The sequence below is a fragment of the Microtus oregoni genome, unplaced genomic scaffold (genome assembly GCF_018167655.1).
Source record: "Microtus oregoni isolate MIOR12 unplaced genomic scaffold, Mior012 000054F_ref0000373, whole genome shotgun sequence".
In the NCBI taxonomy this organism is placed as follows: domain Eukaryota; kingdom Metazoa; phylum Chordata; class Mammalia; order Rodentia; family Cricetidae; genus Microtus; species Microtus oregoni.
The window spans coordinates 5930252-5943591 of record NW_024543830.1 but is presented as its reverse complement, the minus strand read 5'-3'; the positions used below and the strand labels follow the sequence as shown (position 1 = coordinate 5943591).

Below are 13340 nucleotides of genomic sequence, written 5' to 3'. Positions count from 1 at the left end.
ACACCAGCCAGGCAGCTCATGCTTGCACTCTACCGCTGGGAGCTACAGAGGGAACCACGAACACAGCTGTACCAGGTTCTTTGTTACAGGCGGAGCCGGCACCCTGCATGAGAACCATTCACATGGCGTGAACTTCTAACCTCGCAGTCACCAGCGAAGTTCCCAAGAAGGGAAAACAAAAACAGCAAGTCATGAAATCCTAGAATAATGAAATTAGAAATCGAACTTTCGATCATTAAAGAGACTTTAATGGTCTTTATCCTTAAAAGATAAAAAATAGAAGGCACCTTGCAGAGCCAACTTGATACAGGAAAAAAAAAAGGCCACAGATTTGAAACTCAATTAAGTCTAGATTAAAACACTAACCCAGTCACTGTTTATTTGCTAAGGATGAATAATTTAATTCTTTTAAGTATGCATCATCATCTAGAAAGAAAAACACTCAAGAAGTTATACCTCTAATAGAAAAAGATACAAAATGCTGCAATTAGCGCATTAGGATATGAACATATATAACTCCTGAGCCAAAGTTCCGCTCATTCCTGTCATTTATGTAGAAACCCAGAGCTCTGACAGTATCAAAAGCAGGACTCCTGGAATACAAATTGACCTCTGCACTCTCAATATTGGCAGAAGCCGGACAGTAAGAGTGTGGTTACCTAGTGTGTTCGCGTGCTAACTGCTGTCATCGTGGCTCAGCCGCCTGTAACTCTGTCTCTCTACCACAACAAGCACCTAACAGTGTCAGCATGGATGCCGAACACATCACAGTGAAATGCAGCGGGAGGCGAGCATGGGCTCAGCCTGGACATGGAAGGGAAGGATTCCTGGGAGACGAGCACCTGAGCCAGGCAGAGAGGGGAGACCGGGGACAGGCAGTGCGCCTGAGGACAGGATGTGCAGCAGACTTGTGCAGACAGAACTGTGAGCGGAGCCGCTAGGATAAGAAGAGCTGATGGACACACGTGGAGAAGACTGGACACCAAGTAGACATGAGGCGTGACTGCTTCAAAGAGCCAAGGAAAAGCTTGGATTTCATCCCAAGGATGGACAAAGCCTTGTGGTTGGAAATCGAAGACTCAGTGCGAGTGAAGGAGGAGGCAAACCAGAGACTGAGAGTCACGCGGTGACAGTGACCAGAAGAAATAGAAACTTCCCCATCACCTCTGCTGCCCCTTCTCCAGGGACAAGGGAACCCAGGTAACGACAGCCCCAATAGAAGACTTCCACCGCAAGAAGGCTCTGATTGGACACCCTGGAGTGTGACACTTTCCCTTATTCCACACTTCTGGAACCAAGGTTAGAGCAGGCAGCCTGTGCGGGCTCAGGGAAGAATCAGCTATGAAGTTAAACATCGTTCCACAAATACTGGCATCAGGAGCCGAACACAGCATGAATCACACTCCCACAGAACAGGGGAGATGAGATTAGGGCCACGCACTAACAAGTATTCACCACAACCATCACATCTTCAGAAAGACAAAGATTTGAATCTTAGCAGTAACTATTTCTCAAGTTATTCACTTCCTGATCATTTTTAAGCTGGAAAAAAAAATGGCTTCTGAAAAATCTAGCTCAGGAATGGTGAAGGCTAGAGAGAAGAGAAAATCTGATAGAACGGGTTTCAAATGAAGTCCCAGGACCAGAGCGCCTTGAAGAAACTCTCCGGAAGGCCAACTCTAGACCTGTGGGAAAGCACTGAAAAGGACAGGGATTAGAAGCAGAATTACGGGCTCTTCCAGAATACAATCACACCACTAAGTTTTAAATCCTCTTTAGATTTTTCTTACCCATGGTCTATAGCACCGGGGCACTCTAAATAATTACACACGTCAGATAAGGGAACGCAATTCAGAGACCCAAAGGACCTGCAAGGAACTCACTCCTTCCTCTTCCACATTAAATCAACCACCTTCTCTCAAAAAGGCTCAGCTCGGACCACTGAAATAGTGTAGCGCGCGCGGAAAGGTGCCTGGCGCACAAACCTAACGACTTGAGTTCAGCCCCCAGGACTCACATGGTGGGAAGAAAGAAAACGAAGCAACCTGGAGGTGCCCTCTGATCTCCAGATATGCCATGGCATATGCATCCCACATACACACGCACGCGTGCACGAATACACACACACACACACACACACATACACGTACACAAATATGTAAAAATGTGATTTTTTTTTTTTTGGTGGAGAGGGGCAGGTCAGAGTCTTACCGTGTAGCTCTGGATGCCTGGAACATGTTATGTAGGCCAAACTGGCCTTTAACTCACAGAGATCTACCTGCCTCTGCCTCCTGAGTGCTGGGATTAAAGTGTGCACTACCATGCCCACCCAACAAAACTAATACTTTAAAGACTCCCTTCTTCATTTCGTAACCAGTTCCTAATTGTCTCTACATTCCGTCATAGATAACATGTCAGCCAGCATGAACAGGATCTACAGACGAGTGTCTTCGGAAGATCGCTCATCTATCAAAAATGAGTTAAAACCCTAAGCCAGCATAAGAAACTTCAAAAAGGCTGCAGATTTAAGCAGAACTGATGTACTGATGTCAGTGGTAGGAAAATAAATTGCTTTAAGCCTCTGTGTGAAAAGGGTACAAGTTAGGAGGGAGACAGAGGAGAAATGATGGCATCCAGAGTCCCTGCCCATTGCCCCAGCAATGAGCAGGGACAAACCATAAACTCTGGGATTTTAAAGTATACACAGTTTACTGTGCATTGATGTATATTTCCTGTCAAACACCTATTGCGCATGTTCTGTGTCCAGATCCCACGCTGCCGGACGCTAAACTCCACTCTCGGATCAGGCAGAGCACCTGTCCTGGCTCTGCGCTCAGAGCTGTTGCCCGGTGGAGCCTGTGAAAGTGCACTCCAGAGTGGGCAAAGGGAGAGAGGTGAGCACCACACCCAAGGCCTGGCAGTGAGGGCCATGCTCCGTTCACAATCGGGCCACTAAGCACCTGGAGCAATAGGTACGCAATGCCCACTCTCTACCCTGAGGATTCACCCCTGCACCTACCTGTCCACTGAGGGGGGCAGCGGCAGTTGTAAGTGTTGACTCCGTCCACACAAACCCCTCCATTCTGACATTTGTGGTTCGGGCAGTCATCAATATTCCTCTCGCAGGTGCTCCCTTCAAAACCTGGCAAGAGAAGAACAGAAAATGGGACCTCTCGCACGAGTGTTGGGCCTCCGCTCACAGGACACCGTCAAAGGATAGCCCTGCTCCAGGACTTCAGTACATCCCCAGCAGCTGTGCTGCGAAGACATACGCACAAGAAACACCCCGGTACTGAATGACTTGCCCTTAAACATAGCTAGATGATGAAGGCGACTCATTATGCCTCATGCCTTCATGGTTGCCTCACACTGATTTCTGTGAAGTAAAATTGGGGAAGACAAATGTATACTTGGGACAATCATGAACTGGTTCCAAAAACCAGGGTGCTAGAGTTTCCCCAGCTCCTAGGTTAGATTCCTAGGAAGAACACAATAATCAATAATTAATTAATTAAAATTTAAGTTTTTGGGGGCTGCTCATATAGCTTGATGGTAGAGTGCTTATCTAGACTACAGGGGCCCTAGGTTCAACCCCAGTACCACAAACATGGACATAGGGTGGAGGGAAGGTAGGGAGGAGGCCCAGAGCGAGAAGAAAGGAGAAGGGGAGAGAGGAACTGGACATTTCTGAGAAAGCAGAAAGGGGTGTAGTGGGGCTAAAACATGTGAGTGGGGAGAGGAAGGCCGAGGGGGGCAGAGGAGGAAAACCAACCAGATGAAATATGAAAAGGAACCTGTTATTTACATGCTGATTTTTATAAAGGAGTGAAAATATTATAAAGACTTAAACTCCACCTAACTTGAAAATAAAATATTTTAATAAATAAATAGGAGAAAACAGAGTTGTAACAAGAATTTAAGTCTCTAATTTCTTTTCTTAGACAACAGCTCCGAGGGCTCCAAAGCCGGACGGGCGGGAGGGCATGGAGGACACGGAGGACACAGAGAGTGAGGTCTGGAGAGCAGCTGAGCAGACATCTCCGCCTGGAGCTGCTCAGTGCACAGCGCTACAAATGCTGAATCAGCTTCAGGAAACCGGCAAAGAAGGCTGAAGCCACCTGCCCAGCCTGCCTTTCTGGATCGGTAAGTGCCACATCACGAACAAGGTCCGCACGGACAGTCCATACACGCTCTGGGAGAAAAGGCACTGTTACCCAGCGTTACAGACTTTTCACGTTCTTCTCCACACAAAAGCGACATGCTAGCATTGCTGCTGTCTTCCAGGTGTTTACCTGTTCTGAAAAATAAATCTAGGATACTAAACCTCACGTTAACTGCCTGAGGGGTGGATCTCTGTAATTTTTACTCATTTCCTCCCTTGTGTGACCAAACCTCTGGGCTAAGGAAGAGAAGCCTTGTCACACATTGCTCTGTTCTTTCCTTACCACAAGCTACAATGGACACCACACGATTTTGCTGTGCTGGACCATGGCAGTCATGTAAATGGGTTTAAACCAAGTAGGCAAGAAAGAAAGAATACTTAAAAACAAGTGTGGGAAAGACTGTAGAAACATACACCTTATTAAAAAACATACACTTTTTAAAAAAAATTACCAAATTACTCCTATTTCGACCATCACATGAAAGTCTTACAAATGAACTAGTGAGAGGATTGCGTAAGCGCACCCCTAACTATGACAAAGTGGGGCTCCTGACTACAGCTCTACCATGCAGCCGCTGCTGGATGGGAGCTGAGGTCTGTGTTCCTGACTTGGGGCTCTTCAGAAAACCATTTGCTAGAAAGGCTCAAGTTAGGATTTGAATGGCAGGCAAGGGCTGGTTCACCACTACCAGAACCTGTGTGGCCTGGTGATGCTTTAGAAGGTCATGATTCTAGTTAGATGATTTTTTTTTTTTTTTTTTTTTTTTTTTTTGCGATATGCTACAAGCTGGAGCTATTTAGGAACAGAACTCTTAACTGAGAAAATGTTTCCATTATTTGGCATGTAAGCAAGCCTATGGGGCATTTTTTTTTTTTGGATAATGATTTTATGTAGGAGGGCCTAGGCCACTGTTGGGAGTGCTGCACTTATACAGGGGTCCTGGGGTGTATCAAAAACAGACAGAGCAAGCCAGCATACAGCATTTCTGCATGACCTCTGCTCCAGTTCCTGTCTTCAAGTTCCTGCCCCGATTTCATAGATGATGAACTATGATGTGAGTGTAAGCCAAATAAACCCCTTCCTCCCCAGTTTGCTTCCAGTGATGTCTCATCGCAGCAACAGAGACCCTCCTGAGGATATCATCACCTCCCTGACGGAGTCTCTCATGACTGAGACTAAGGCTGGTGAATAAGTTGGCAGGCAAGTGGTAATGCCCTCGGAGCTCTGCCCAAAGGAGACGGCACTGGGACCTTGGCATTGCTCTAGTTAGTGTTACAACTAACTGAGTTTACCAATCATGTGCAAGTTAAGAAACAGCAACACTTCAATGAAACCATGGAAGGCAGGAAAGACAATGTTTTCACAGCCGATTATTTTTCAAGATACTTCTTCATCGTCAATGGGTAAGCAGAGGAGAAGGAGATGGAAGATCTTGAGTTCAGTTTGTTAAAGCAGAGGCTCCGAGGTCAGGCGCCCACACCCAGCTCCCCGTCTGGCAGCAGTGACCTAGGAGACCCAGCAGCACCTCCACCTTCACTCCGGCCCAAGGGACTCGCAGGACCGCGCTCCAGCAGAAATGAGCCGGACATAAAGAGCACTCAACTAAACCAACCACATGCTCACAAGAGCAAGGATTCACTTGAGCCACACATATACATAAAAATGAACTGAAAACACCTAAAAGGCCTAGATGAATGTGCTAAAATTATTATAAAAAATACTGGGGAAAATAGGAATGAGTCTTTCTAAGTTGAGCCAATCAAAACTTGTTTAAATATGGCCAAAAGCACAGGCAGCAAAAGAAAAATAGATTTCCTCAGATTATCTGAGCAACAAGAGAGAGAAGAGCCCACAGAATGGGAGAAAGTATCTGCAAGTGGTACATACAGCAGGACCTGTACCTAGGACATACATACTGCTTAAAACTTATACAGCTTAACAAAAAATACAGATAACCTGATCACAAAATGACAACGGCTCCAGTGGACATTCCCCAAATACATGCATAAACAATAAGTACAAGGACCACTTCTTGTCACAGCAAGCCATCGGAGAAGTGCAAATCAAAACAAGGAAATGCCGACCTTCACATCCATTGCACTGCAATCCTCAGAGCGGCAGACGGTGGCAAGTGCCGGCAGGGATGTGGAAACTGGAAGGAGTGTAGGCAGGGTAAAGCCTTTGTGATGCCGAGAGTCTGGCCACTCCTAAAAGGTCAGTAGCTTCCATTCCAGGTAGAGAGACCCACAGGGAGTGAAAACACAGACCAAACAGAAAACATACTCAAGAGTATTCACAACAGAATATGAGGGTCAAATGCCAATCATCTGAAAACTACAATGTGGCAAGACTGACCAAGCGAGTGTTAGACAGCAAGAAAAGGAACGGAGAGTCAGTGCCTCCTACCGTGAGTGAGTGCGGCCAGTTACGGCTGCCCACATAGGGAAGGTGTCTATCTATACGACATGTCCACAATAGGCGGACAGAGCCACCACGTCCACCCAGTGCTGGAGGGAGCCAGGAAGCATGGGTGGCATAGAATAGCCGGTATGTGGTTCTGGAGCAGGAAAACATTAGAAAATTAATTGTGGAGATGGTGACACATATCTGTAAGTCTACTAAGGAAGAGCCCCACAGAATTGCACGTTTATAGGAGGAAATTGCATGGTGTGTAAATTATATCTCAATAAACCTGTTAGTCTAGGGGAGGGCTCTTAAACATATGAGCTCATACTATTTTGCACCAAGGAGATTAGAGCATCCACTAGAGATCACCCCCTTTAAGCCTCTTATGTTACAAATGCGGAAGCTGAGGGCCACTGGGCTGGGCTCACTAGCCCAGGATTGCGTGGCAGTAAGCAGCGGCCAGGAGAGAACCCAGAGCTACTGGTTTAGTCAGAATGTTTTATGAGACTCCAGAGCTTTCCTCCGATGAAGTGCCCATGTTAAAATAATGAGATATCTAGGACTCCTTCTGGAAAGGGCTAACAGATTCTTGGAAGAAACTGTCTATCCAAAAGTCGGGGAGGGGCAATAAGTTACAACCATCATTTCTTAAAAATGTTTCAGGGGGAAGGAGTAACAGACTGATCAGATGGAGGAGTGGGTGGATGGGTGTCACAGTAGCAGAAGGGCTCCCACAGCCAGCTGCACTAAAGAGTCCACTGCTAAAAGCCAACTCACATCCTTAAAAGGCCAAAAGGATAAAATTAAATTTAGAAGGGCCAGTTTGAGACTGCGCCTTTATGAAACCGTGGGCCACTCTGCTGAGTAACACTTGCAGTGAGGAGCAGGCGGAAAGTCTTTGAAGTCATCCTCCCACACAGAGAGCAGCCTCTCTCAGGAGAGCTGGTGTCTTCCCATCTTCAAGCCCTTTGTATGGGGGTGGAGAGCAGTGGGGCCGGGGAAGGGGTAAGTGAGATGGCATTCAGGTCAGACTGGGAGTCTTCAGGAAGGATGGAAAGTGGGGGACGTGGAGTTGGAGAAGAGCAAAAGAGAAGCCATCTTTGAAGTCTCACAAGAGCAAAGCTGCCAGGTATGATCAGAACAAGATGCAAGAGAACAGCACATGGTCCTGAGTGTGAAAATGCTGGAGAGAACTACTGCTGCTTGTACTTGAGCTCTGCACACACAGAGCAGAGAAGGCACACCATGCGTTCAACCTCCACTTCATGTCAGGGACACAACATATAATCAGCCTGCACAGTGTGCGGGGCCTTGTACCTTTACAAGGAGGAGTTTTTATTGACAGCAGTGGACAGACCAGATGGAGTTTTCTGAGACGGAAAGAGAGATGCAGGAGAGAAGGAAAAAGGACTGGTCTGTTGAGGACTTTTCGTTCCAACTGTGAACTTAGAACTGCCGCATGCACAGAGAAGGAGCCCACAGTGTTCTGATTGCTTGTATCGTTTGTAAAAATAGCTACACACACAAAACTCCTAACTCATTTTCCACGTTGGTTGGCTTGGGCCCAAACATCCTGGGAGCCATGTGCTTCACGCCGTATTTGTCATGCAGGAAGGACTGCAGCTGGGTGCTCCGCTCAGGGCTTCTGCTGAGAAGGCTGAGACAGAAGCTCACGAAGTGTCTGGGTTATTGACAGCTACTGATCCTAGAAGCTGGACTATGGCTTCTGGGCCCATTCTCAGAGTTTCCTGTTGATACTCTTTCTTTCCCTCCCTCTGCACATGCTGAATCACTTTTGTGGCATGAATTCCTTCCTCCTGGGTCCTGCCACACTGCAGTCAACACTGTAACTACAGTGCTCTGCGCGGGTAAAAAATCAGAACAAAACAAAGAAGGCACCTTAACCATACAAACATAATCACTAACTTATGTGCTACCTCCAACTGACAGAGCTGAGAACACTCCAAAATTATTTTTATCCAAAACTGGAGTCCATGAACAAAAGCAGCCAAACCTGAGATGCAGGATTTCAGACAGGAAATGAGATCAGCTACAGCCGCCGTACTGACACGACATTACACTCGGTCAGTCAAGAAGTGTTTGCGGGCCTGTCCCATGTGGGCCCGTGTGGGACAGTGCTCGGGGAAGCTAAGCGAGGACCCTAGTGGTCACAGAGCAGAGGGGCGGCAGTCGAGCTTGGAAATGACAGACAATAAACAACAGGCACACTGAAGTAAATGATATAGTTACAAATTATACGGTACGAAGCCAAGTGTCACAGAAAAAGAAAACAAAAATGCAGACCAGGGCCAGTCATTGAGGGGCTGCGGGGAATGGCTACAATCTGAAATCGAGTGGTCAGGGTCCGATTATTAGGGCAAAGACAGCAGTGTGGCAGGAAACGGTCATTCAGGGGAGGTCGGGAGAGCTTGGCCAACAGCTCTGTGTCTCTGACTTGGTCTCCCCATTGTGACAGAGCACGGGCAAGGGAGGGGGGTGAGAAGGGAACTACATTAAGAAAGAACTTAGAAAAATCAAGTCTCGGTAGACTACCCCCCAGGGAAGCTTGACAGAACACTTTCCAGACCTTGCCTGGGATGGGAGAGAAAGTCTTTGGCACTCTGGAAATACCTACTTACTCACGGGCTATGCGCCATCCACTCCTTTATGCACACATCCAAGCAGGTCACCTAGCTCAGATCACGCGATCCGGGAGGCAAGCGCTAGTCTCGTGAACAGAGCTCTTCTCTCTGTGCACCGTACAGCAGGGCTACTGCGCAACAACAGTGCTTGGTTATGATGGGAGAGTCTTCTTTTCCTCATAAACTTTTCATTTTAACCCAAACTGCTCAGAGCATTTGATGAGACGTCACACACTCCAAAGCACTCCAAGAAGCCGATGAGCATGGCAGTGTGGCGGCCACAGTGTGACAGCCACCAGGTACACAGGGCTCTGGCTTGGGAAATGGTCTGCCTGGTGAGTTCCAGGGCCCTGCGTCTACCTACGCATTAGTTGCAAAACGCTTAGTGAATGACTTACTGTGCCAGGCTTCAGTTAACTTCATCCGAGAAAACGCGGAAAAAAAAGCCTATCTGCAGGGTTAGGGGTGTGTGTATGTACACACACAGCACACACGCATGAGCACACAAGCCCATGCATGCATGATAAGCACAGCACAAAACCCAGGCAAACCTCCTTACTCCACCACTCCAGCCCTGGCAGCCCACGGGCTGCGGAATCCCTGGTTATTTCCGTTCTCAAGCAGGAGCTGCTATTCTCATTTGACGAGGTTTTCCTGGACACTCAGAATCCCCCGAGGTTCATAGGAGCCTAGCGGATAACAATGCAGAACAATGGGGTGGATAATCACTCTCTCCCAGCTAAAGACTTCCTTTATTGACTTCTCTGACTTCCTGTCAATACTGTGCTGCCAAGTCAGTCTCCTGTTCTAGGCAACTATTAAAAGCAATTTTCTTGAAACTAAAAATGGCATATAGCCCCTAGACATAAATCACACTAATTTCAATTATGAGCCACTTAGGTGATTACAACATTAGGCTATTTGAATGTTTGCAATATTAAAATATTTGCAAAGGAAGCTGTTTATATTTCTATTTCTGTTTTTAGCTCTTAAAATGTAAACAAATTCAAGAGCAAAGAAAGATATCTTAGTTATTCCTTCTGCAAGATAATGAAGGTGATAGCAAGTCTTAATAAACATTTAGTATCTAGAATGATAGCATTATCTATTCTTTATTGAAAGAGAAACTAAAGCAATATGTACTTCCTTGTGTCTTGGTTAAGTGGCTAGTGTGATTTAGGGTTCTGACAGCGTCTCCTGCTGCTGTATCAAGGACATGGAATGATATCTAGAACACAGCAGTTAGTCAATCAAGTTTTACCAAATAAAATCAACCAAATCAAAGGGTCTAGAGCAGTGGTTCTCAGCCCATGGGTCATGACCTTGGGCCACAGATCAGATACCCTGCACATCAGATATTTACAACTCATAACAGTAGCAAAATTACAGTTATAAAGTAGCAACAAACATAATTTTATGCTTGGGAGTCACCATGACTTGAGGAACGGTATTAAAGGCTTGGGGGTCAACCATGACATAAGGAACGGTATTAAAGGGTCACAGCATTAGGGAGGTTGAGACCACTGCTCTAAAGAGATAGTTCAATAGTTAAGAGCACTTCCTGATCTCGGAGAGGACCTGGTTCGGTTCTCAGAACCCACATGGTGGCTCCTAACTACCTGTGAACTCCAGCTCCAAGGGATACAATGCCTCTTTATGACCTCCTTGGGAACCAGGTACACAAGTGGTACACAGACATATATGTAGTCAAAACACTTTTAAACATAATGTAAAATAAATCAAAAAATACGGTTTAAATAAATAAGTTACCATTTGGTTTTATATCAAGGACTGACCTATGACCTTTAACCTCCTAAAGATGAAGCACACAAGCCCATTATATGCGAGCCATATTCTCCACACCAGAATCTAAGCTCCCACTCGAAGAGTGGCTGAGCAGCTTCTTTCTGGGGCAATCCTGCTTAGTTAGCACATTACACACACACACCCCACACGCAGTTTTCCTTCTTTTGTTTTTGTGCTAAAAGAATTTGTATAAAAACAGGATCTTTGTTGCTTAGTAATTCATCTGCTCCAGCTGCCTGTGCTCTGTTCCCAATCAAAATTCTTGGTTTTCAGCCCCCTCATCACTTGTACACTGAGCGAAGTGAACTGGCCAGCCCTGTTCCTTTCTCCCCCCTAAGGAACACCAGGCGCTAGGCTCCCAGACACGACTCCTCTGTGCTTCAACCTTGGGCTGTGTGTGCTTAGGCCCTCGACAGCCAAGAGTAAGGCAAAGGGCTGTGCCTGGATTAGACTCTCCCACACCGCCGATCAGAAAAACTTCACTGGCTAGCAGAAGTCTTCAGCTTGATGGCGGGAGGGCCATCTTCACATGAAGGTGGGAAGGGCCACCCCACATGTCAAGGTGGGAAGGGTCAGCCCCTATGTCAAGAAAGGGACACAGGAGAGGTAAATACTCAGCTGGGAACAGAAGCATAAAGGAGAGCTGATCCTCAAGTCTTGGTGTTACTTTGGCTTACTAAACACACACCCTCTCTGTCTCTGTCTCTGTCTCTCTCTCTCTCTCTTTCTCTCTCACACACACACTTCCCCACGTGTGTTTGTCACAGTATTCCCCACTCCAGATCTGCCTGGCCCTTTCCCAGAGCTGTTTCTCCAGTTTCTTCTCACTGTTTCTCCAAAAGGAACAACAAACAATTTCCTAAGCACTCATCATCATAAACTCTGACATGTTAAATTACGCCCTGCTCTATTTATGGACCCCAGTAAGCCCATAAAACCCCTCCCTTACCAGCAACCCACCCCACACAACGCTCTCACTTCCCCTTTTCCCTGCTTTAGGATACTTCCTAAAGGAGGATCTAGGCCAGGCGCACCCTCCACCTCCATCCTGAGATGGGTTTGCCCCCAATTCTCAAAGGCCTAGGGAGCTCTTTACCTGGAAGACAGTTGCATTCAAAAGTGAAGTCACCAGTCTGACGGCAGGTACCTCCGTTGACACAAGGCGAGGGTGCACAGGGCACATAGGGGCTGTCACAGTGCTGGCCTGTGAAGCCCTGGGGACACTGGCATCGGTAGGAACCAGGAACGTTGATGCAGGTGCCTCCATGTTGGCAGCGTCCTGGAATGTCACATTCATTGATATCAGTTTCACACTTCTGTCCTGTGATGCCTGCTGGGCATATGCAGGAGAACTGGTTGGCTGCGGAGGTACAGGTGCTCCCGTTTGCACAGGGATGAGACAGACAGGCATCTGTCCACTGGCACTGCTTCCCTGAAGGAAGGAAAACAGAACTCAGTACCCATCACACTCAGTTGTTCCCTCTCCCACACAGCAAGTAATGCAGGGGCTTACACGGAGACCCCTGGACTTTAGATCTTACAGAGCACATGGGTGTCACCTCAAGCTCTTCAGATACACAATGTTCTCCAGACGCTCCCCGAGGTCCTTAGGGGAGACTCAAGGCTCTGAGGGTAAGGCACACAAGGGGACTGGGTGCTGGCTACATGAAGCCAGCCCTGCAGGACTCCAGTAATCCCATGGCACAGGTAGGCCCTACCTCCTGGTCTTTGCTGAAGTTGCTCCTCACCTGGGAATGCCAGCTGCCTCTTCACTTACCTGGTGGAATCTCCCTTCTACTGACAACACCGCCCAGCAGCTGCTACCTCTGTCAAACCATCCTTAATGCCCGCCCCCAAGTGTGCTGTCTCCTTCAACCATGCCAGCCACCACAGCACAAGGCTGGGTGCCCACAGCAGGCTCTCAACCATGTCTGCTGATTGAATAAAACATATTTTTCATACTATATGGTTATTAAATTGAGCTCTTAGGTGACAGAAACGAGTCAACACTAACTACTTTTTTCTTTAAACAACAGATCCAACCTAATTTTCTGAGTAATAATTTTAAATTTTGGCCTACAGATTTATAGAACTGTTGTTTTAGTGTTTTAGCATTGTGCCAGGAGCCAAAATGACAGACAATTCTTCTTTTTTCACCAAGCTGAGGAGAGAAAGAGGAATTTGAGAGGCTGGAAAGCCAGTACCTGAGTGTCAGGGGAGGTTTTAGGAAGCAAACAACCATACTTATAGGCATCTGACCCCATTCTTTCTCCTCTTCTGTCCCTTAACAATTCTCAAAAGGTAGAGGATATGTTAACTGCAA

General features: G+C 46.9%; 1 protein-coding gene across 1 annotated transcript in view; it reads right to left on the bottom strand.

Annotated features, from left to right (window-relative positions):
- The window catches only part of Notch2 (notch receptor 2), a 140665-nt gene that overhangs the window by 68116 nt on the left and 59209 nt on the right, over window positions 1-13340 (bottom strand). Inside the window, exons 4-5 of the mRNA XM_041638022.1 lie at window positions 12114-12449; window positions 3020-3142 (exon numbers count right to left, since the gene is read on the bottom strand). Coding sequence (XP_041493956.1) covers window positions 3020-3142; window positions 12114-12449 — 459 coding nt within the window. The remainder of the gene's footprint in view (window positions 1-3019; window positions 3143-12113; window positions 12450-13340) is intronic.